This window comes from Neocloeon triangulifer, unplaced genomic scaffold (genome assembly GCF_031216515.1).
Source record: "Neocloeon triangulifer isolate White Clay Creek 2 clone unplaced genomic scaffold, ASM3121651v1 ptg000013l, whole genome shotgun sequence".
NCBI classification, from domain to species: Eukaryota; Metazoa; Arthropoda; class Insecta; order Ephemeroptera; family Baetidae; genus Neocloeon; species Neocloeon triangulifer.
In genome coordinates, this window is record NW_026775555.1 from 4,701,122 (window position 1) to 4,727,318 (window position 26,197).

A 26,197-nucleotide genomic window follows, 5' to 3' on the forward strand; every position below is an offset into this window, starting at 1 on the left:
GATTAAAACCATTAAAACGCTCTTTGCTGACACACAAAACGCGCTCTCTCGTCATGAGCTGCGCCGCTGGTAATTTCATATTATTTCCATCAAGCGGCGGCCGGTGCCGTTTCATTGTTCACTGCGCTTGATCTATTGTAGCCATAACCTTTGCCAACTATTTCTGCACTGTGTGTGGCGGGCGGCGGAAGAAGAGATGCACTCGCGGATGACGCTGCTGTGCGATTTATGCAGCCCGCCGAGCAAACAGACCGCATGAATGGACTGACAAAGCGGCGCTGCAAACATCGTTTGTCGCTTTACAAAGCGTGTGGATCAAGTATAAACGAATCGCATTCTATAGTAAACTCATATCCATTTGTGAAATTTAAAGATTTAGTTAAAAATCGCAGCAAGTCCAATTATAAAATGTATTGTATTCTCTTTTTAATTTAAATTTTTTATAATATTTGGTTAAAAATAAGTTTTAAAACTTCAGTAATAATTTTATTATTTTTTGAATTTTTTTTTTATTAATTAAGCTAAACCAGCGTGTTTAAGGATTTTAACCACTACTACAGAGAGGTAAACTAAAAAAATATTTATTCTCTTACAATATTTATATAACAATGCACTGATGATATCAAAATTTATATTGATAATAAATTATATTTTATCAGTTCTCTTTACCTTTAAGGGAAAAAATGTATAATTTATATTTATTTATGTTAACAATAAACTGTGGTTATGAGCTACATTGTCACATATTGCAAAGATTTTCAGAAACTTGTTAAAAAGGTGTTGAATGATAATTTGTTTTACGATCGGTTCGAATTTTTCATACATAATTTTAATTAGCATGTAATGACTTGACGTGTTCTACGGGCAACATTAACTTGTTTTGGAGGTATTTTTTTTTGCATGTTGATGACTGTAAATTTGTGCTCAAATGAATAAAACTATTATCTAATCTAATCTAATCTGTACAAAATTTAATTAAAAATAATTCGCATTTTAACGGATTAATTTTGAAAATCAAGATTTGTTTTGAATCTGGTATCATTGAATTTAATAATTTCTATCTTGGAATGTAAAGCAATAAGCACGCAGTAAAAAATCCGACTCTTGCGATTTAGTGAGCATGAAAATCTCATTTTGCCATTGTCTCAGCGATCAAACAACACCTGTTGAGCGACGAGTTCAGCTTGCGTTATCATCTCGAAACCCTTCCTTTCCGCCGAGTTCACTCCGCTCTTTTCGGCAATTCCTGGAATGTAACTGACCAGACTTTGGAACATCTGCGCTGCGGCGGCACGCACAAGGAAAATTGCAAATGATTTCAAAGAAATTTTCGGTGTACACCGCTGTCGGCGCTCAATTTATATGCTTAAAGACGGGTTTGAGTGTAAAATTGAAACGCTCATGGTGATTTTTTGCTCCGTTTTCATGTATTTGTGTCTATTTTTCTACAAACATTACTAAATAAAATAACATCGCTTGATATCTTCATTCCTATTTTTTTTTCAATGTACCCTTACAATTAATATTGATCAATGATGATGACACAATCATAATGCAATTTTTTGTCCATTTTTAAAAAATAAAAGGCTTTTTTTAAATTATAAAATACGTACGTGTCTCGATCGAGCAACTCAAAATACATAACAATTTATTCCACAACATTTTTTCCGCGTTTATAAGTATACAACTGATATCTGCTCTACATCGATGTGAGAGATGTGGTAGAGAGAAAAGAGTGAACACAATGAGTTTGAGATTAATTTTGATGCGCGCAGGCAAGAACGAAGGAAACAATTTTGCATGATTTATTTTTTTCCACATATTCTACCACGTGTGTGAAGAAATTTTGCTCTTTCTTGTGTCGTGTGTATTTTTGTATGCACATCAGAGACGTATAAACTTAAAACTCGCCTACGATTGAGAGAGAGAGACATACAATTATGTATTTACAGAGAGAGAGAAAGAGAGAGTGATATTATTACACAACTACGAAACACAAAATCATGTTATGAGAGAGAGAGAGAGATTTTCTATTTATAAACTCTTGTGTTAGTAAAGTGGAGGAAAAGCAAACGTTTTACTGTACAATCAAAATCAATCAACGTTGGTCGGCGGCGGAAATTTTGTCTCATCAATTGATCAAGTAGTTAATCTTTGCGTTCGGTGGATTTGGTTTGCACCCGGCGCGATATCTTTTTTTTAATTATTAATTTGTTCCCGATCGAGTTCTATGATATATTTTCGTCACGCCATACAAGCAGCGAGCCTGCGAAACACCCACAATGCAATATCTCGTCTCTTTTCATTTATAGTCAGCATTAATCGTTACATATTATTTAAATTAAAATTATACACTTTAATCAATTTTTGAGGAGATATCACATTTATTTGGAAAGTTGTTGTGTTTTCCAAACGACTTCGTTGGCTTTTTGGCATGATTCGCTCGAATATTTTGTTTTTTTTACTTCCTCGTGCTTTAAACAGCAGCAGACATTCCACGCGAATTACGCTAAGAAAGCCGTACAGTCTCGATTGTTAATTCATTAATTAACTGCAAAGTGATTTTTTATCAAATATAGTACGACGCAGTGGAAATCATACATAAAAAAGTATAGTAAGCAGAGATTACAATTAAAATCCACAGTAATATATACTTATCCCCGTTATTAAGTAAACCATCATCAGCTTTGTACATACTTGTTCTTCTTTTGAATATAATCGTTAATACACAGTTTTGGGGTATCATTATTATTTTTATCGTAGTAGTCAAGAAATATAACGGACGCGCAATCGAATTTGTTCGTTTTTACAGCCTTTCCTTCGCTCTCACCCACAGAAACTGGACGCCGATTCGGAAAACTAATAAATCATGATCCACGTGATATTATATAATTGTATAATATTTGTGTGAGTGTGTATGTGTGAGGGATGAGACGACAGGTTGCGCGTCAGGCTTATTCCTTTTTCAAAAAAATTCATCTTCTTACACGTTAACATCCGTAATAATATATATAATAATAATTCATCTTCACAAGAAAAGCTCGCAGAAAGCCCCATATTATCTCCGTACATTAATATTAGTAGTACTTTAAAACGACATCAGAATTGCTCTTTTATCTAAAAGAAAAACAAAAATAAATGTAGAACATAAAGATTGAAAAAGAAATCGAGAGAGAGAGATAAAGAAAAATAAAAGAAGTCCCTACGCAAATAATATCACAACATGTGCTTCAATACAAAAACCTTTTTGACTTCCCCACACTTTGCTTGAAAAAAAAACACGAGTTTTTAATTATTTTTTACTTTGCAAATCGCCTTTTTTGACATTTACTCCGATTCTCGCAGGGGACACACGTAAAAAGGATGAAAAATTTTGATAGAGATCCTTTAATATGAGATAAACATTTATATGTGAATTGGTGTCAGGTGCACATCTCGCAGGCCCCTGCACTTCTGAGTTTGTTCATTGTAATTAGAGCGCGCGACCGGCGGCCCCCTGGTGGCAGCGATTTCGACCGGTTGAAGGACGGGCGACGAAACTTAAAAAAAAAATTAGTGTTTCACACCAGTGTTCTTGTCTGCTTAAATTTTTCACGTTCAATTCAAATGCAATTCCCTTGTGAAGAGTTTTTTCGGAATACAGTTTTGTGACCTTTGAACTTTGAATGTGTTCGCCACGGGTCCTCCAACCGAATTGTATATATAAAGAATAAGAGATAAGGAGAGAGGCCGCTCGGTAAAACGCAAAATAATAGCTTTAAAAAAAAAACCACATTTTGCAATTTTGGAAATCAATCAAAGTGAAATATATATCATTATAGAGACGTGAGTCCAAAAGATAAAAACAAAAAACAAAAAAATACCCCACACCGTTATACAAAAATCGCATACAAATATAGGGGGAGGAAAATCAACCGCGGGCCAAATTCGAGCGTTATACAATTATATATCTTAATTTTTTCTCGTTCATTCGCGCGAAAATTCAAAAGTCCCTTTCGCGCACTCACAAATTTGCCTCTTCTCTTGCGCTCTTCATTTTCTAGTAACAACCGCACCGCTCGACCACCATGTGAGGCAACACGCTGTACACAATGTTGAACTGCTGGTCGAAGAAGAGCATCGAGATGGAGGATAGTTTTCGGGCCGCACAGCACGGACCCAGATTGCCATTCGGGTTGGCCTGCTGCACGATATGCGTGTGCGGGTACTTCTGCAGGAAGGCGAACGGACAGTCGCCCGAGCAGTAGTTGGACTCGTACCTCTTGGGCGCGATTATCCAGTCCCACCCGAACTCGTCAAAGTCCACCGTCAGCGGGTAGCGGCAGCAGCGCGACTCTTTCGAGTTCTCGTTGCAATTCAGACCCACCACGGTCCGCCTGGTGCGGTACTTGCGGCTGTCCACTGTCTTGATCTCTACGAATGGTTGCTGCAACACAATAACAAAAATTGCACCGTCAAAATTTTATCTCTACGAAAAATTTTGGAAGAAAAAAAATGCCCCTTGTATGATTTGGAGCGGCAAACTGATATTTGATATTAATGACTTCTTATTGATGTATTAAAATATAATATTTGAGACAATGGGGGATCAAATTTTGATCTCAATAATTGCCAAAAATGAACCCTTCTGTTGAAAAGATTTCATATCATGAATGTTCCAATAGAAAATTCCTCAAATGTTATTTTCATTTGAGGTAAAATAATTAAAAATTATATTTATTTGGTTAAAAGTATCGCAATTGAAATTATAATGCAAATAAAAAATACAACTCTGTCGCTCTGGGAATGAAAATTATTAAAATAATTGTAAAAATAATTAATAATTATAAAATAAACTAAAATAATAATGAATGAATTAAACATTTTTTACTACAGTTTTCAAGCAATACTCTTTTATTTAAATTTTTATCATTATAATGGAAATTTAGAGGTTTTTTTAACTTTTCAAGAAAAAGGGTCGTCAACCAAAAGTTACAAATTCCAATTTTACATAATTTTAAAGAGGTTTTGATACATCGATATATTGCTCTTGTTTATTGAAATTGTATTGCGATTTGATTATAAGGACGGGCGCATTTGATAATTAATAAGAAACTAACAATTAATTTTTATGAAAATTTCATTTCCTCCTCATTAGCATTTGTTTTTAGATGAAAGTTCCAAGGAGATGTCAAAAGAAAAATTGAATTTATTGAGTGAAATGAATTTTTGAAAATTATCGTTGTTTCTTATAATAGGAATTTTCTATAATGGTTTTTTTTACGAAATTGGCCCAATTTAAAATGATAATAAAAATTCACCAAACAAAGTTTATATGACCCAAATCAATAGGTTGAACTTAACATTGATTTTATGAGAACTGGATCAGTGTAGAGACAATTAATTCCTCATTAACCAAGCACTCAAGCAGTTTAATTAGTGAACCAATGGAGAATAAAAAAATGTTTAAAAAGAGACGGAAAACGAAATTGAAAATTAAACTTATTAAATAAAATTATAATTTGCACTTTTTATATACTTACCAGTGCTTCACCATTGCTGCTGTAAGTGGCAACAGAGTAGGGCTTCGAGGCACCCGTCTCATCCTCGATCTTGATGATGACGCCGAGGTTGCTCTTCGGGTGCTTGAACCAGTCCTGCATCAGCCGCTTCACGTCCAGCTCGACCCAGCCGTCCTCGCGGTGCTCGCTGAGTTTGCTGGCCGACGAGAGCAGCACCATCATGGACTCGTGCTCGGACGCGTTGCTCACCACCTTGTAGACGAGCAGCTTCACTTTGCCGCGCGTCTTCGGCATGTGGATGTAAAGGGTTGCGTCCGCCACCGTGTTGCGTATCGACTGCTCGGACAGTTGGAAGTGCTGGATGTCCAGATCGTGCTGCAGGCCGCCGCCGTGCCGCAGCTTTCCTGCAAAACAGAAAAGAGAACGAAATTGGTCAAAATTGAAATTAATGGGAAGATAAATTGAAAAGCTACTCCTCAATGGAGAAATTAAAATTACTGAATCATATTGTTGACCTGTTTTTCTTTGTGTCAAATTTTATCAATTCAAGTGCGTTAAGGTTAATGCTTTATATTTTTGCTTTAATTTTCCTGGTTCGACTATATATTTTAAAAATTTTTCCTTTTTTTTAATCCACATTCATCAAAAAACAGCTAATCTTTGTTATAAGTTACGTAATCGACGATTATTTCTTTTAAATTGCTCACTTCTGATTTATAATTTCGTGGTCAAAAAATTATTAAAAAGAAAGGAAAATTAGAATATTTGCGAATTTCACTGCAAATAACGGAGATTATGCGAGACGGTGGGCGCACCAGCCAGCCGACCAGGGGTCAAGCAACATTAGGGTGTCCTTGACCCGTGCAAAACCTTGCCACTTCATAAAGGCAGTCAGTCAGTCAGCCGTCTGCACCTCGCAGGCAAGCTTGGGAGAATCGGGCACATTTGTTTATTCTCGCGCCGAATTTAGCAGTCTGCCCGCCCAATTACCGCAGCACCTCACGCCGGAGGCTGCAAAAGCGCCTTGATAATATTCCAACTGGCACTTTGCGACTGTAATTGAAATCAGCTCCGGAGAAACATGAGCAGTCGCTTATTTTAAAAACGAATCTGGTTAGCTTAATTTTAATGCCTAAAAATGTAAAAATTAATTGTTGACTTTTCTTAGAATTAAATTTTTAAACATTTCAAATTTATATTAAAATTAAAATTAGTTTATTAGTTTCATACTGATTTAACATTAAAGGACTGCCTAACATACTAAATTTATAATTTTTCTCAATCAATCACTTTTGAGGGAAATTTTTAAATAAATATATTTTTCTTTCAAAATCTATTCTGGAAGTTTGTTGAAAAGGCAAAAGGAATAAATATATTTTAACAAACCATAATTTGTATCAAAAATTAAAAATTATTATAAATAATAAATTATAAAGAACTAAATTATTATAAATGTTAATAATGTTTTATTAAATATATATGAAAAATCTAATAGTTAATTTATCCTTTTTTTATAAAAATTATCCATTAAAAAACACTGTTTCTTTGCCTGTTCTTGTTTGGAGTGGGAAAAGCCGGTGCCAGCTGGCTTTTCCACCGGGCGGTAATTAAGTCGAGGTGCACCGAGTGGAAGTTAAAGAGGAGAAAATGAAATAAATTGCCCGCGCACAAAGTGGAGCGCAAACGTCGGTCGGTGTTTGGCACGCAATCGGCGCACCGCACTTATGAATAAGCAAGGCAGCGAGCGAGTGTGTCCGTCCGCGGCGGCGAAATATATTATATAAAGTCGAGTACATGTGTCCGCGCGCGTGTGTGCAATAAATCACAAATGCATTAACAACCAAGTGGGTAATCGCGGTATGACCTTAAACTTGTATGAAATTATTACTATTAATCACCGTGTTGTCCCCTTCCTTGTGTACAAAAAGGCACACGCGACTCGAAATTAATTCTTTCTCTCCCGATCGAAGCCCAGGAAAAAGCTCGAGCCTCCTATTTCTATTCCCGAGGAGTAATTTATCCACTCGCGAGTGGGCTCGCGCAATTTAGTGCTAGGCAAAAAAGATTGGACGAGCGCGCAATTTTCGACACGCGCCCAAGCAAGACAAGCCGAGACTAAAAGTGGACACAGCAACAAGTGAACCTTCAACACCCACCGCGGCTCGGCTGGCTTTCCTCGCTTGTCACATATTTATCGTCTCGCAAAATTTAACCGACGAGATGATTTCATGGATAAATATTTTTAATTAAGTGCAATCAATTTCACTTTAAATAGGAACGTGCTTAAGGTGGTAATACTCGTAGTCAGGTCAAGTGGTCTTGAAGTCGAGAATGAAAAAGGCATAAGTTGGACTTTTAACAGATTAATGTTCGCAAAGTATACAAATAATTTATTCGTCTGAATGCCAAAGTTAAACATTGAATGTAGAAGAATAGATGTTGGTGGTGCAAAAATTATTAGACAAAAATAAATTACTTTTTCAGCACAAAACTTGTAATGGATTCACCACTTTTCCCTTTAGAAAGCATCGACAGCAGCCAAGAGAGGAAAAAACTGTTTTAGAACAAAATTTTTGACCCTGATAGATAAATCTAGGAAGTAAAATTTGATCCAAAATTTAAATTAATCAGCAGAATTTAAGAGGTATTAAATCCAATAATTATTCAATTGCTTCAAACATTTTCTAACATACAAAATTTAAAAAAATTTGTAAATTATTATTATTATTAATTGTTTATTTATTTATTTTAGCAACACATTGTTTACATTCAACTTTCAAAGACAATTAAATTGAAAAGTAAAGGAATTTTTCGCCAAAACGGCAAGAATTTTGCTAAAACTTCCGAGATCAAAACTCACTTTTGTTAAAAATTATCATAATTTCACTTAAATGCTAAATATAAATTTTATATAAAGGTAAATTTTATGCAAATATCACCTTAAACAAAGTGTAATCGATGCTTACGATGGTTATAGTCTGTCACTGTCAAGGTTTTCCAGCGATTTACTCGGGTTTGATGTAACTTATCTTCAAACGTGTGCAAATGCAAACTTTTAATCTTCGTAACTGGACACTTGACAGTGCCGTGACAAGTTCTTGGACAAACCTATTATGACGTAAAAGCGCAGCAATTGACTTTTTCACCCCCCGGTCTTGTGAATTTCTCGATTTGGCTCGCTCCCAGTCGGTCAAACGGCGTTTAATCGGACCGAGGAATTATTACACCCGACTGAAAATAAACACGACCTTAAGTTAAGGAAAAAGAAATTCCGATAACAGAGATATTTATGCCTCGGCCCAAAACCTTTGACCCAATATTCCATTTTACAAAGAGTGACACGTGCGCGCAGAACAAATTTCCGAGAATAAAACGGGCCGGCTAGAAATTCAAAAAGGAATGTACACCGCCTATAGCTGCTGCTTTCGTATAAAACGTTTCCATTCTTCTGTTCCGCGCGCCGGCCGCGGCCGGACGGATAAGCATCAGCGATGTCGAATTAAGCGAAAAGTTTCTTTCTCAAGAGTACGAAATTATTTATTCTCTCGGCTTTCGCAGCACGCACCGGGCCAAGAATATAAACAGCCGCCGGTTTGTACGTATGTTGCGATTATGTATTTAATATATATCGCACAAACACACACACACGTGCCATTTGTATGGTTAAAGAGGAAGGAGTTGAACCGCGCACAAGAGTTGACTTGGCCGCTTCAATTCGAGAGCGGCAGCTGATTTAAAGAGGACCACTCTCAACGGCCCGCTTCACAGCAATCGTTTATCTCCTCTTTTGCACGGCACGGATTTTGCACTCTGCTTTAAGGCAGCAACAACAAAGAGCCTCCAAACAAACAAATTACATAATTTGAATACTTTTTATGCAAAATGGAAAAAATATAGACAGAAGCAATTTATAATCTTTTTTTATATTCTTTAAAATCATGAAAAATTATATAGAGTATGGAATTAGGTTAAAAATCGACTACAGTTTATAATGAAACTTTTAATAAAATTATTTCTCTGCTTCACAACAATTGCATTATTGGTGTACAAATCATTATTAAAGGTAATTTCTGTTAGATATGTTATTATTTATTAATTATGTATTATTATTAATTTATATCTATTAAATTTAATATTCTTCAGTATATATAATATTTATAACATAAATTTAATTAATATTATTATAACAAAAAAAATTGAAAATTAAAAAAAGTTTTTTAAATAATAATAAATTAAAAAACAAATTTACTGTGCTAAATTAATTTTAAACTGGGTTTATCGAATCAGTCATGGAACAACAATATTAAAAAATATCATGAATATTTTGTCCATTGTTTTTTATATTTATTGAAAAATTTACTTCTACTTTCCACATTTCACTTTATTTTATAATTTCAATTTTAATTAATCGTTTTCTTTCTTAGATAGTGTGACAGGAGGAAAGTTAGTTGAACTTGTTTCTTTTGTTAAAATTATTTTCAACCACAAAAAATATGTTGTATTATTACCAATTTTTGTTCACAATGTCCGGTCCAAATATACATATTAATTTTATAATTCAATTCATTTATTCTCTCGCAACAAGTCAAACAAGAAATGGCAAAGTATAAATAATGGTTCAGAAGTTCAGATGATACAAATTTTTACAAAACTCGAGCTACGATGTGGAACAGGAAGCCCGGCAGGATGCGTGATTAATGAACTATGCAACTCGCTGAACTCTGCTGCACTGGGCGTTGCATAATTCGCCTGACGCTTCCACGGACCGCGTGGATCGAACTGGCTTTGAAAAAGTGCTCTCGAACTTTTATTTACGGCAAAATTGATCATCCGGTCGGATTTCCAAACCGGCTCAGTAATCCGCGCAGGGTCGAAATTGCGAAACGAGAGCAGGGGGAGGCAAGAGCGGCGCCCCGCGAGCAGAATTTTGCGTGATGGAACAAATTAAAAGCCGGCTTTTATGACATATTGACATAATTCTCGTGAGCGGGGTTTGTTGCGAGGCGGGCGCGCCGAGCACGCAGCACGCGCCCCTTTTCCGATAATTGATTGCGAATAAGTTGCGAATCACGTCGGCAATTAGCTCGCGCCCTGCGCTGTCTCTCTATACCTTGGTCACGCGCTAGGGCATTGGCCCCGCGTATGTTATATGCATTTATTGTCCGCACTCTCGCACTCAATCGGTCGAAGCACACAACAAACGACGCACCGCGACCCACCAACCAACCAACCCGCACCGGCCGACAGATCAATCTCGCTCTGCGCACTTGCTTTGATTTTCGTTCCTACTCTACACAAAATTCTCATAAAATCAAGAAAGATGATTATTATTTATTATTTACTTCTTTGCTTACAACAATAAGAAAAAGGAGAATTAAAACAACAGTTTTTTATCAATTCATAAAGTATTGTCTTGAAATATTAATTATATTTTTAATTTGAAATAAATAAATGTAATTAAAAATGACATAAATTAAAAATTTTAGCAAGATATTCCTTTTAGGTTAATTGAAATGGCCAAAATATGATATAAAGTAAATTAATTTTTGTGTCAATTTTTTTTAAATCTTCTGTTTTAATCCAATAAATGCTAAATTTGAATGCAAAAGCAAACAGTTAGAATATTTAACAATTTAATTATTTATAACAGTTTTTTAAAAATTTCATTGATAAACAGCAAATTGCAAGTAAAATGGAATTGCAGGTTAATGCATTTTATTAAAACTCTGTTCAACGAAAGGCTGAAAAGCTCAGTCAGACACAAGTTTTCCGGCATTTCCGTTCGGAAGCCCTTCTGGTTCTCTTTTACCGCGAGTCTCTCATTATTCGAAGAAATATATATATTTTTATGAAAAAATTCACCGAGCAGTACGTTCATTCGAGCAAAAAACTCTCTTGAAGCGTCTTACGCAATTGCACCAAGTACAAAATCGACCTTTGGCACAACTAAACTGACTGCTCGTCGACCGACTCGCAAGATAAATTTCATTGCCAATGTGCAGTGGGTCGAAATGCAATTGCACTTTTTCCAGCACAAACATTTACCAGCGCCATATTCTGATTCATGGCCGTTGATTGCGTTCTATTTGTTTTGATTATGTATATAGTTTGTCGTGTGTTAAATTAAATTTAGAAAATGCATTGCTCTTCATGATAAGAAATTCATGTAATTGAAGTAAAAATAAATATGCATTATGTGAGTCGCGTGATAATGGATGACGGATGGAGTAAGAGATAAAATAAAAATTAATAAAGTTTCAATATTTAATGAGAGAAAGAAAAACAAATAAAGTGCAAAATGATTTCTTGTTACATCATGTAATGTGATCAAACAATCCAATTTTGGAATTTGATGATTGTCTTTCAAATATTAAACTTACTTCTATATAAAAATAATAATCAGAATTTAGTGATTGAGTGGGTTTTCAATACAACTAATTTAAATTTGTCTTCTAAATATTAAAAAATGTGTGGAGTTTGCCCAATAATTTAAGGAAAAAGTTTTATTAATAATATAAATAATGCTTAAAACGTCAAAAAAGCGCTCAGTAAATTTTTATTGCATCAGGCTTTTCCAGACACAATTATTATTTAAAATTTTATTAGTGTCTTTGTCTCAAGCAAGTACTTTTGGTCAACAGAAGCCTTTGATGGCGTCCATACAAACCGAAAATGTCACCGTTTGATGTTTTTTTGATAAAAGACGAGGATTGCAGGTCGGTCGAAATGAGGCAAGAATTTGAAAAGCACCATGAAAACTGTCCGTGCTGAGAGGGAAGGTTTGAAAGCAAACGACCGCGTACAAAAAGAATGCTTAATTAATGCGGTGAAAAGCGCTTTTGTCACAGGTTATTTACAAGATGAGGCAATAAAACATGGCAGATTGACCTTTTACTCGAGAGAGAGAAGAGAGGAAATAAATGCCGGCCGAAATCGCAAACAAATAAATAACGCGGGCAGCGCGCCAGCTTTCAAGCTACGATGTAAATGCGCGATTGGAAGACACGAATTAAAAAAGAAGCGGCAGGTATATTAAATAAACGAAGCCGCGAGATATAATTAAGCGGCGCGTGTGGCGCACAACATCGGCATTATCACGGGGTGAATCGGCGACCCAACGAACCGGCGGCGGGGCAACCGGCCCTTCCCTTTGAAGTGCTACTCGACATGCCCGTGGTCCGAGGAGTAATTAGCGATTGCTGCAGCTGCGAAATTTAATTACAACAGACAGTGTCCCTCTCGTTTAAAATCCGAGCGAATTTTTACACTCGCCCCTCGCGCACGCAAAGTTCGACGGAAATGCCAATTGTCCTGCCAAACTTCCGAAAGGAAATTGGTGAAATTCTTCAAATTTTTATTCAATTTTTTAATGAAAAGAATCTGTAAGAGCTGATTCCTGATTCTGTTTCTAGATAATTTTTAATTTTAATCCAGGAAAATATTTTGAAATTTATCCAAATTTTGTTATATTGAACCAAATTTAATTTTTTTTTTAATTAGTTTTCCTTAATTTAATCAATTTTCTTTATTTAGTTTAGAGTTTCATTAAAGTTAACTCATTTTATCATATAATCAGTAGCAATTATACGTAAATTTATTATTGAAATTTCCATTTTTATAATAAAATCTTTAATCTTCTTATGAAAATAATTTAAATTGCTTAATATTCTAAATATAATCTAGATTAAGAACAAATTTGATGAAAAATCCTCCAAAATTGTTGAGATCTTCAGAAAACGAAATGAAAATAAACAATTCATCGAAGAACTAAAGGAGCACTAAGGCGAATAATAATTGTTTTTAATTTAAAATTTCCCATACAGTGAAAAACCCTTTAAATCATTCAAGAAGTTTCATAAAATTAAATTATAAATCAAAAATGTAATAACGCAACTTCTTGTAAATTTAATTGAAAAATTTAGCCAACAATTGTGATTTGAATGTATAATTTTAACAAATGCAAATTTAACTTTTAAATTTAAAGTTTAAACTTGATTCGATTATAGTGAGAGCAATTGCGGCTCGGTCCGCCTTTCCTTGTGCCCCCGCAATAAATTTGAGGAGTAATCATGTCAAGGCTCGAGCGTCCGAATCAGCTGGCGCCTCTCGCACACATGCACGCGTTTAGCAAAGGCACACACGCTGAGCCCATAGGGCCTCCTTGCTTTTCGCCTCGGCGTATAATCTATGCCATCATATCGCCTTACAGCGTGGAGGCCCCCCTCATTATTAACACGATAACCTCTCTCTCGATTATGCCAAATGCACTGGATCGCTTGTCCGTCGCCAGCTCACTCGAATCGACGACGCTCGCCGATCTGGCCGAATAAAAAAACTCATTTTTCATTAAAGAAATTTTAATAGTTAAATTTAAAATACGCACATAATTTTTTAATTAATTATTTTATATTTTTTTCAAATTCTACTTTTTTTTTTTTTTTTTAGTTAAATACAATTCTTTTGATGTTTTTATTTAAAAAGAGGCATATTTGATTTAAATGCTATTTTCCTTTCATATAAAATAAATTTATTTTTATTAAAAAATAGTATGTATAGGTTTCTATCAATAAAAGAATTGCAATAAAGAGTGACAATTCATTTAGATAATACATGTATTTAGGGTTTTCATTCTAAAATTGGAAATTCATCATTAAAGCTGTTTAATTCGCAAGTGGGTCAGACGAGATAATTATTACACTAAAGTTTTAATTTATAATAATTGAATAATGGATTGTGCATTAAATTTGAAACAATCTAAATCATGTCTTTTTACCTGAACCTACTTATTCTGATGTACTTTACAATTAATTTGAATTTGCTTAAGTAAATTGCTCATAAGTAAAACATATAAAAAACTATTGATTATAACCAATTTAATGGTGTTTATTTTAATTGGCAAAAAAATCGTATATGACGGATGTTGCTTTGATTTTTTTTTATAAATTTAATATGAAACAGGACAAAAAAATTAAATTTTTTTTTTTTATATTCCGGAATTGAATTTATTTTTAATTCTAAATAAGGAAGCAATTTGAAATGTGGTAGTTGTGCAAGCGCGGCGAGATATCATGCAAGTGTCATGTGCAGCACATTGTGCGACACCGATTGTTCGACAGGCTGCATAACTGCTGCATTTCCAAATCGGGACGAAAACAATGGAGCGGATCACGATTGTCCACCGGTTAAGTGCAGCAGTCGTGACGGGTCGCGCTCTCGATAATTATTATTCAAGTGTGAAAACGTTAGAGGGCGAAAAAGTATCGAAAACCGCGCGTTCTCCGATTGCTGCTCGAATCCGCAGAGATGAAAAATAATGACGATTAATAAGCAGCGTGTCGATCAACAACTCGGCCGCAAGTCGATTTATAATAAACGCGAGAGGCGATTGCGGCGACAAAAAGCTGACTTTGTGTCTGCAAATAGCCCCTATTCAGCGATATTTATCGCAGCAAGTGCGGTTAGCGGATCGGATGAACGCAGAAAGCGCTGAAAAATATATAGAGATGGAGCGATTTGCTTTTGTGATTCGCGGGGTGGCTCGCGGGTTTATGAATGAGAGAGAATGAGAGCGGCAGCCTTTTGGGGAGAGCGAACGACCGACTCTGTTGTGTGCAGCGATTCAATTCAAGGAGCTCTCAATGAACATTCAAATCAATGGACCACGCTTCAATTCATCATTTCAACGAGAGCCGTCTTTTGATCGCGATTGTTAATCCTCCTGATTATATTTTGTGTTTTATTCGCTGGGCTATTTTTGGAATGAATCGACTCAAAAAGAGTCATCGTTTGACCTTTCCAAAGTCACCTTCAGTTTTGAAAGAGAGCTTTATGAATGGTTCGGTTGGCAAAATCAAGATAGGCCGTTTGTGTGTGTGTTAATGAGGACAAAGGGTTAGAGAAATAAATATGCCTTATTTTGCATGAATGGCAAACACGGTCTAAAAATATTGCATTGAATTTAGCATATTAAAATTTTAAGCCCATTGACATTCAAAACTGAAATGGCTAAATGACATTTCAGGGCCGCAACATTTTTTTTTGGAGGAATATAATTTATTTTTTTATATAATTCCATTGTTAATTTAAATCAGAATAAATTTAAAATTTAAAAGATGAAAATCTGAACGTTGCATTTTTAAATTAATCAGCATACTATAATTATTTCAATTTTTGCAAATATAGTAAAAATTTTCTTTCAACGAAATCGAAATGTAATAGTTTCTGATAATCAATTTTCATTACTAAAATACGGAAGTTGCAAAGATTAAGTTTGGCACTTTTTGATTGTTCATTAATTCAATTTTTATTGAATAAAATGAATTAACTTCTTTGATTAAATTAACAGGAATTTTTCTAACTTTTTTACACCGGCTTTGTCTCAATTATCTCATTGTCTCGGAACGTAATTCCACGTCAGGGCGATTAGTCACAAGTACTAATTTAATTATTTCCCGTTTCGAGTGGTTTCTTTGGGTTTTAAATTCTCAAATAACTTCTTTGATTTGATCTTGCTATTTTTTTTTATCTAGTGAGTAAAACGCTATTCAATATTGAAAAGCATTTTTATAAAATGATTTAAATTACTGTTTAATAATAATTTTGTGCATACAAACTCAGCAATAAAGTTATTAAAATCTTCTTCAATGCAACTAAACTAATTATTCCGCTGAGCTATAATTGAGTTCCGCGTGCTCTGAATCAGTCAGTGATCTGTCACTGCTCCAGTGTGGGTTTCAAAAGCGAGGCTGCAGCAGTAATCAGTGCCGCATGCAGCTCTTGATTAGCGGCGATTGTCCATTTTATTTGTTGTTTGTCACACGCTCACTCGTGGCTTGTGCTCGGCGCGTTATGCAGCTCTTTGTCGTCGATTACATTACATAACAAACGCAATGTGAAGAGCCAATGTCACGGCCTCAACGTGTCTATTAACCTATTCCACAACCTGCTGTGTCGCTAAGTGATTCATTTGTATTCGCATCGGTGATTAAAATTGGTTGCAAGGGAAATTTATTTGCACCAAATTTTAACTCCTTTGAATTAAAATTAATAATTTAACTCAAGGAAAGTCTGCTTTAATGTAAAACAGAAATTTTTTCACATTTTTTTAAAACCCTTACGTGTTTAAAAGGCTGAAAATTCCAATAGATCATTTGCATTTAAGCCTTTTAAAAGCTCCGCGGGCAGAAGCTCCTTTGGTTATTAAATACTTCAAAGCGCATTCTGATCCCCCCTTGAAAAACGCGCGCGACAATGAGCTCGAAAGTGAAAAGTGAGCAGCCAGCGGACCGCTCTTTTGAATATTTTTTTGTGAGTGTGTGTATATTTATTATTGCAAATTCTCCCCCCAGGGGCGCACCGACAATTTTTTTTCTCTTGTCCCCCCGTTCGGCTGGCTCGCTCGCTCACACGAATGTGTATTGCACCCTCCGTTTATTAATGAGGGAATGAATATGTGTGCTGTTGTGCGAGTGAGAGAGAGAGAGAGAGAGAGAGAGAGAGAGAGAGAGAGAGAGAGAGAGAGAGAGAGAGAGAGAGAGAGAGAAAGAGAGCGAGTTCACCAAGCCTTATACCTGCAATTTAACCCCGTGTGCATGTGTGTAACCCCGAGTAAGCCAAAAAGGGATCGAAGTTCAAGATAATCAATAATAAAAGAATTACCCATGCACACACAGTCACTCACCCCGAAACGCAGGCAGACCCATGCGAATATTCGCGCACTCGTTCACCTCCTAATATATAATATGGTTTCCGTTCAATGATCAACTAATGTTTCAGACAATTTTAAGTCGTTTTACAAAGTTTCTTTTTCAATTTGTACAAAATTTTAATTTTCAGTCAATGGCCACCATTTAAGAAAAAAAAATTTAAATCTATAAAACAGTTTCATTAATTTTTTATACTAACTCGATTGAACACAATCATAATTTTTTTTTTTATTTATTTATTTTCTTATTAATTTAAATTTTAATAGATAAATGAAATCGATTTAAAACTTTTAAGTCACAATTTAATGATGATAACAAACCGGCACCATAATTTAACATTAAAATATTTAAAAATATAAATATATAAATTTTGGCGTATTTCATGAGCATTCATTAAATCATATCAATGTAAATCTTCATCGGGACATGAACTGTTTTTTTTTTTTATAGAATTAAGAATAATATTATTATTTTATTTTAATAAATGATTATAAATTCTTTATACAAAATTGCAAATTCGTGGAAAATTGGATTGTACTTAAGATTTAATTTAAAAAAATCTGTTGATCTTCTTTAATAAAGAAAATCTATGTCCATTCTAGAGCATGGAATCGACGTCGACGTCTGCACGCGGTTTCGAGTGTGTCGAAAAGGTCGCCGTGTGAGTATAAAAATGGGCTGGAGCGCAAGCGAAATGGGTGATAATGTCTGCGAGCGGCGGCTGATCATACTCGCCAGACGGTATGTACTCGGCCCGAATCCTTACAATTGCTTATTAGACTTTTTTAGAACGGATAAATTGCCTGCGCCCGCGACCCCCTCGGCCGCGGCGTTTACCGTGTATGCAAAATCCCGCTCTCACTCATAAATATACAAATGGAAATAGCAGTTAGTTTGTTTACCCTTCTAAACCGCCCCGCGCCCTTGTGCAATAATCTCGCCCCGCACATCCACCCCCGCACCATACCGTGGCGTGAGTCCCCGCGCGGCACTCGGCTTTCACCTGCAAAAGTGCCGCGATCGGCGAGCGAGAAATTGTTTCTCGAAAAACGTATCGATTTTTACCTGCTGGCCTTCTTGAGTTTCTTTTTCGCGTGTGAAAAATTACTTTATTTTATGCTCTACGTTCTCTCATTAAAAATAAAAATATGATCAAAATGAAACGGGAAATTTCTGTTTCTATAATGACTGAGTAATTTGAACACAAAATAAAATGATTTGCATAAAATGCTTTTGAATTGGCAAATAAATATTTCAATCAAACAGATTCAATAAAAATTTCTACTATTATACCATAATTTTAATGATATTTAAGTAAGATCTATAAAAAAGTTATTTTCAAATATCCATTTGAATTTTTTTGTTTGTTAAAAACAAATATTTGTTTAAATAATGCAGAATTGAGTTTTCCATGTTCATGAAATTTGTTTTAATTTTAGATTTTATACCAAATTCTAAATTTTTGATTAAGATTAAACCTCTTTGAAGAGGTTCGCTTATTATTTTTCCAAATCAGCATCGCAGCTGATCGGCAAGAGAGTAAAATTAAAAGCGGCCGGCGTCTTTTTCTTACGAGAAACTGTTGCTAGGCAACTCTTCGGGTAATATGCATGCGCGGCCAGATATGCATGACTTCAGGGTACAAATCTCACAAAGGATAAATTGTTATGCCGCATAACGCGTGTGAGATGTGTGCAGGGGGAGGAGGAATTTTATAGCGCGCAGCATCCTTCAAGGTGCTACTCTCGTATCAAATTAACATTTTAACGTTCCTGCACAACCCTTTTCGTGAATGTGACCACGGGGTGCCTGCACGGCCGCCGACAAATCTCTCGCTCTCGCAGGACGTTTAATAGTTGTGTGCGGCAGCTGGCATTGTGGTGCCGATGAGAAAAATGAAATCATGCTAATTCGTTTTTTGTTACCCCAGAGAGAGGAGGCTTAGCAAAAAATGTAATGGAAAACGCAAATGAATCGCACACATACGGCATCTTTGTTAAGCAGCTTATCTGCTACTTAATAATACGAGATGTTTGAATATAATTAAGTATTTTATATAAATTATTTGCTAATTCAAATGAAACGTAATTATTGGCTTGAAATTACTATAAATTAATAAAAAAGAACTTCCAAATTTGAATAATTTATCAATAATAAAGTACTCTTTATTTGAGCAACGGGTTTTTTTTCTCTAAATTTTAATTTGAGATCTGCCATGTTCTTAAGACTACTGTTAATATTCTTGTCTAACAGAACAACAATAAATTTGAATTAAATTATAGGCTCATCCGCTTAAAAAAACCCAAAAAACTAAAAAGTATTTTTAAATTGCTGCGGCTAAATTGCCAGTAATTTTAATTAAAACATGCAAATCGAAATGTGAAGGCGATTTTTTTTACCCTAGTCAATTCGATTGAAACTCAAATTTGAATATAAATTAAAAATGGATACAGGTTACTTATAATTCAATTTTCGTAATTATTTATAATGATCTTTAATGAAACATTTTTTGAAAGTTTTTAACTTATTAATATTACATTTTGCACAAAGTACATTAATTACAAAAACATGATATTTAATTTAAAAAATAAGCATTTTATGTAGATTTAAATTAACCTGTTTTACATGACACTTAAATTTTTATTAAATATTTTTACTATTTTTTAATTTTTTGTTTTAACAAAGTAAATTTGATATTTTTCTATTTCTCCGAATTTTAATTTAAAACTCAATTTAATGCATGCACATTAATAATAATTTATTATTTATATGTAATAGTTGTGGCTTAAAATTTAGCATATTGAAAATTTAGCTATTAATTTTGAAAAAAAGAATTTAAATAATCGGAAATTAGAAATAATGCAAAAATTAAAACCACGACTTACAATTCTTTAATTTCAAAGTGATGATTCAATTTTCAACCACGATTCTAGTGAAGTTATGCTGGCGCAAATTGAGTTAGAATTACTGATGGTTGCACGGGTCATTCGGAGAGTAATGAAACGAAACAACAATGTGATCTGATTGTTGCACTCGCGATAACCTCTGTGCGTTGGGCAACATGTCGCAATGGGGAGGAAAATTGATGGTACTCACTTGTCTGCGCGACGACGAAGACCATGGGGATCTTGGCGTGCAGGTCCTCCTCCTCGTGGATGGACTCGCCGAGCTGGAACCTGTCGGGCTGGTCGCCCTGCATGCCGAAGTTCTCGATGAGCCGCTCGAGGGGCGGCAGCTTGGGCTTGGCCCTGCCGGTCATGTTGGGCGCGTGCCGCATGTTGAGCTTCTGCAGAATGTCCTCCTGGATCTTCTGCTTGCTGATGCGGCGCATCTCGTCGTGGGACACGCAGGCCGAGCAGTTGGAGGGCACGTACGAGCCCGGCGCCGGCGGCTCGCGGAGCACCGTGTGCCCGGTGGTGAAGCGGTGCAGGTCGCCGCCGACGCTGAGGTCGTCGTCGACGGCGCCGTCCTCGTCCGAGTGCTGCTGGAGGTTGGCCGGCGCCGCCGCGTCCAGGTCTTTGTACGGCGTCGACGAGCCGCCGGCCACCTCCTCGCGCTTCAGCGCCGGCCGCTTGAACAGCTGCTCGGCGTCGAGTCGGCGCTGCGTCGACGGCGGCGCCGCGTCGTACGAGCGGGCGCCGTGCAGGGTGGGCGCCAGCAGGGCCACGAGCAGGGCCAGCGCGGCGGCCACCGCTGCAGGTGCGGCCATCATCTCTCCTCCGGTTGCTGCTGCTGCTGCTTGCCCTTGCCGCGGCTGCACTCTCTCTCGCACTCACCACACACACTTGATGGATGTTTTGTACTGGCGGGCTGGTGGCGCTTTTATGCCGGCCGGACGGCTCGCTGGCGGCTTCAGCGGGGAAACGACGGCGACGACGGTGACTGCTATAGGTGCTGCTGCCCGCTCTCGCGATGTTCTTCCCAACTATACAGTACGGCAGAGGGGCTCGCGCGGCCGGTGTGTATGTGTGTGTGAGTTAATACGATTTTTTTTTGTGGCAGCACACAAAGCCGGCGAGTGAGCTGGCTGAGTGTAAGGGTTGGACTAACTAACTGCACAGGTATTATGTGAGTGACTGACTGAGCCGCGAGCTGCCAGAGAGAGAGAGAGAGAGAAAGAGAGAGAGATGGTTGGAGAGAGAGAGAGAGCGGGGAATTTTCAGGCGGCTTTTTAATTCTCTCTCTCTCTTTGTGCCGCTGATTCAATTAATCGACGGTGGACGGACGTGCGAACAATATTCCGACGCGAAAATCAACTCATTGAGCTTATATAGGCGCGTATCGTGTAATGTGGGGGTGTTACCTGTGTAAGAGGGGATTAAGCGCTCTTTCTCTCTCTCGCTGGCGCACTCGTTCGTAAAGCAAGATGCGGCGACTTATTTTGTATATATTCTCTCTGCGTGCAGCCGTTCACCGGCGCGTACTCGCATCTTTGCCGCCGGCCCAAGGGGAGGCGGGGCGCGAGCGAGGCGGAGCGAAAATCACTGAAACTTCGCACGTGGTCACCTAATGTTGTGATGAAAGTAGTGTCAATTACGTTTTGTCACCTCACCTGTCCGAACGTCAGTCGTGAATCTCGCTTGCCTTTCTTTCCTTCGGCCGGCCCGCTGCGCCGACAATGGGCACCGAGTGCGTCACCGTCTCTTGTGGGTCTCTTCGGTGCAAAACACTCCCAATTTCGCCAATCGTCACCGACGTGACGTAGCTTTGGTCCATATATGTATTCGCAAAAGACTGAGTTTTGGCCGAATTATATGTAAATTTCCTTTGAGAAGTTTTAAGTAAATCACTCGATCGATTTATCAAATTGACAGTTTTCGAATATGTTAAATTATCTTGTACCAAAATAAAAAAATTGGATTTTTTTTCATCAATGCATTGTGCTTGACTTTGAGGATATATTACTGATTTTCTTCTTTTGATTACAATTAAAGCGTCCGATATCTTCAGAAGTTGGAGCACCCTGCGATTTTTATGAATTCCGATCGGACGTCTTACAATTAGATACAGGTTCAAAAAGGCTCTGAAAATTAATTTCGTTTAGGTTAATGTAAGTTTATTTGAATTGTTTAAAACTAGTAAAATTGCACATACAATGCAAAAAAATTTAAATCATTTACTATGTAAATCATTTATACAAACAAATTATATTTAATTATTTTAATATTTACTGATATTGCGGATTTATTTTATTTTTGTTATTATTTATTATTAGCGACATTTATTTAACATTGTTTTCTTAAAACAACAAGTTACACAATACATTTGAAACTTTTTAGCTCATTTTAGTAATAAATTATCTCAAACTCGGCATTTTTGATGTATTATGAACATAATTTAAAAAGTTAATCTTCGCTCCATACATTATTGTCACATCAAGAATTATTTATGAACATATTTCTTTTAATTTCAATTATGTAATTTTTTAATGTACTCTTTATAGGCAGGAATTGCCTTGTGGTACACCAAAAAACTTTAATTGCAATCAAATCAATTTACAGCTGAAAGCCCTACGCATGATTGATTTTTTCGAAATTTTGCTCCTAATGGCAGGGATGTATAGATTCATACAGTTTACAAATCCTTCCGATTATTATTAGTTACTCATTCAAATCGTGCGGAGAATCCACAAATTATCTTAGCTTTGTGCAAAAAATTAAACTGCCACCTTTTTTGTGGACGTTTTGTTCACGAAGAATCACTTATTTCTCTTCTCTTCGACACCTGTCATTTAAAAATTGTTCTATTCAAATGGTCTCATAATGGATGCAGGGTTTCACTTTTCGTATGAGTCATGTGTAGTCTTTAAAAAACGCTTTTGCTTCTTGAACATGAAGGTTAGCTTCAAATGAAAAATTGTCTTTTATAATTGCTTGCAAATTTAAACGAAGGCCATTTATCGATTATATTTTTACCTGTGCCACGTGCAGCTTATATTGTTGTGACCAGAACCGCGCTAATTTTTGCTCTTAATAATTATTTATGAAATTAGGGTGTTAGTTACAGTAAAAAAAATTCGATTTATATGCTTCTGCAAATTGACAGTAATATGAATATGAGGAAATCAATCCTTTGATATAAGTTTAAAAATTCAATTGATTTCCAAAAACCAAATCTTCGTCAATGAAAACGAAACAAAACTTGTGTATTTTATATTAAAAGAGTCGCCTTTATTTTATTTCCGTTGTGATTTTTCTCGACGGATCAATCAGCAGTGATGAGATGCATTATTTACATTCAGATTTTCTCAGCCTACCTGCGCCTGCTGTGAGAGATAATCTAAAAAGCGGTCATAAAATTTTAGTACACTGCCATCCATAGCACTATAAACGCGCTCCTCACGCTTAATTTCCGTGCCCCTTTCTGTCAGTTCGAAAGGCCTAGAGAGGATCGAGAATTCTCTCTACACATATTCTGTGTAAATTTAAATTATGCGCGCGGAGGGTCGTAAAAATAAATCACCTCATTAGTAATTACATATTATTATTACCTGCTTAAACCACAACATACACGCATCAAAATCCTCTTTTTCTAGTTGAAAGAATAAGGAAAGTTGCTCGCGCGTAAAGAAACCGTTGCACCTTTGGCAAAAAATGTATACACAGAATCATTTTTACCTGCTTTGCATTCTTTAAATACATCCGAGGACGATTATTTGCATAATACAAAATTAAATTTGGGAAAGGAGCAAAAAATGTCCTACCTCCTTTTTGTCTGCCGAGTATTTTTTTTTACAGGGAAACGCTTTTTGAGCTGCGTGAGTGCGTTCATTATCATCAGCGCTGGGAAATGCGTGATGTAAGTGTTTGTGTGGCCCACAGCGATTGCATTGAGAGAGCCGTGGCTATTGTGCATGAATAATTGACACAATGGAACATAATTCAACCCCTGTGCGGCGACTATTAAGCGGTGGTCGGACTGGTTAAGAAATTATACCGTGCCCCTGCTCTGAATATAAAAGGGGCCGTAAATCCACAACATGTGAGAATGTGCAGGTTTTTGTTGGCTTTTTACCCGGCTTATATCATTCGTGGTCAGTTCCCATCTCAATAATTTCAAAGTTGCGCAGTGTTTTCTGGTATCTTCTTTGCTCACGCATTGGATTGGCTGTTTATTGCTTTGAACTCATTTGTTTTTATTTATATATTAATGTTTAATTTTTTTTAATTATTGATAGTTTTCAGGTGTTCCTGCATAATTTATATTGTTCTTTAGTACAAAACATTAAATACATACAATTAAGAAAATTTATAGGTAAAAAATTGAATAAAATATCTGAAATCATCATGCAATATTTTTACAAAAAGTCAGAATTCTTAATTAAATTGCAAGAATTCTTCTAAATGTTCTTGAAATGAAATACAGAAGCTAAAGATTTTTATATAATTTTTCAAAATAAAGTCGCTGAAAATAATTTGTACACTAAACTGCAAAAATATATGAAAATGTATAAAATATAAATTGCTTTCATTCAAAATTCATTTGAATCCAACTTCAACTCAATGAAATCAAAATCCTTTTTTAATCATTTTTCAATAATCATATATTAATACAAAGGACGCGAATTATGCACTCGGTCAGATGATGATTGGGTGCATTTCTCGCCGCACTGCAAGCACACGCATGAATCAATTTCATCAGAAGCACCATTGTCGCCCGGAACTTTTGCTTCAAATCTGCAGTTGTGAAAACCATGGCGTAGCGACAAAATTCAGGAGTTATCAAACAAAGGGTTATTTCTTTCCATACATCATTTCTCATTGCAGGAGCGTCATAAAATTTTTCATTTATTTTTCATGATCAGTATTGCAACTCTCAAGGATATTTAAATCATTTTCAGTGTTGTCAAAACACAAGATTTTCCGAGATGTTCTTAATTATGGTTGCACCTGCAAAGTCATATCATATATTTAATGTTCAAATGTTAATTTTCATCTTTCCTTCTTTTCAGAAGAGAATGCAAGAATTTTTGAGTTAATAATTTTTTCAATTTAACTATACCTAGAACGAGAGACATGAGAATATTTAATTTTAAAATTTCTATCAATGATCATATTTATTTATTTTTAAATGATACATTTGTCAGTGTACAACTGAATAAGCATGAGCTATTATATAATTATATCTAAAAATACAAATAATAGTAATGATATTAAGATAAATAAAATAACTTATAATAAACAATAAATTAATTTTAAATAATTAATAAAATATATTTAACATAAAACTTTGTAAAACTAATTTATTGCATTTCATCGGCTTTGAAAGTATTTATATCAAAATTTGCACTACCTTTAGATCCGTTGTTTATTTTCATTCCATAAGGAAAGGGGATTAATTGGTAGTAAAAAAATAAAACCCTCCGATGAAAATTCAGCTCCCACGCGTTGCAAAAACCTGACGGTGAGTTTTTCGCCCACACGCGGCAAACAACAAAAAGTGTGCAAAACACGCGGCAAAATTTTTGCACTCTGCTTCCGGCAGCGCCGAGAATGAATGGGGCAAACGTGTACGAGCGTAAAACGTGTGACATTTGCAGAGTCGCGGCCCATTCGCGCGCGGTTACAAAGTAAACTCTCCTTCCAAAAATTGCAAAAGTTCATCGACTTTACACGTGCGAGCAGTTTAAGAGCACAAGAGTGCTGCCGGGTCGATGGAGAGCCGCGAGCCAATTCAAGTGACTCAGCCGGTCCCTCTTGAGCCGTAGCAGCACGCTTTGAGTTAAAACGCTCTATAATCATTAATCAGTGTGAAGTATGTTTTTGTACACCATAAAAAAAGGACAAAAGATTAACCATTACCGTTTTTGACGGCAAATTTTAAAAATTTACTCAACTTTAGTTAATTTTTTTGGTGAAGAAAATTGTTTAGATTGAAAAGTCTTGATTAATAATTAAACATGAATTGAAATATTTCACTAATTTGAACTATGAGGTTTTTTGATATAGTTATTTAACATAAACATCCATTGAAATAAATTCACATATTTTA

At 35.9% G+C, this 26,197-nt stretch overlaps 1 protein-coding gene across 1 annotated transcript; it reads right to left on the reverse strand.

The window, feature by feature from the left end:
* Nucleotides 1-1,405: 1,405 nt before the first annotated feature.
* Nucleotides 1,406-21,504, reverse strand: LOC132199215 (growth/differentiation factor 8-like). Its single transcript, XM_059623779.1, has 3 exons — nt 20,303-21,504; nt 5,523-5,905; nt 1,406-4,426 (listed from the first exon to the last, which is right to left on the reverse strand). Exons 1-3 carry the CDS (start codon nt 20,916-20,918, stop codon nt 4,040-4,042), a joined length of 1,386 nt encoding a protein of 461 aa, XP_059479762.1. The 5' UTR covers nt 20,919-21,504; the 3' UTR covers nt 1,406-4,039.
* Between the last annotated feature and the right edge of the window lie 4,693 nt (nt 21,505-26,197).

Excerpts from the sequence above, each read along its gene's own strand:
- LOC132199215 (XM_059623779.1), bottom strand. The coding sequence starts at position 20,918 with ATGATGGCCGCACCTGCAGCGGTGGCCGCCGCGCTGGCCCTGCTCGTG. Across the intron at positions 5,906-20,302 it reads CTTCGTCGTCGCGCAGACAA|GAAAGCTGCGGCACGGCGGC; the intron begins GTGAGTACCATC and ends TCTGTTTTGCAG. Across the intron at positions 4,427-5,522 it reads GCAGCAATGGTGAAGCACTG|CAACCATTCGTAGAGATCAA; the intron begins GTAAGTATATAA and ends ATTGTGTTGCAG.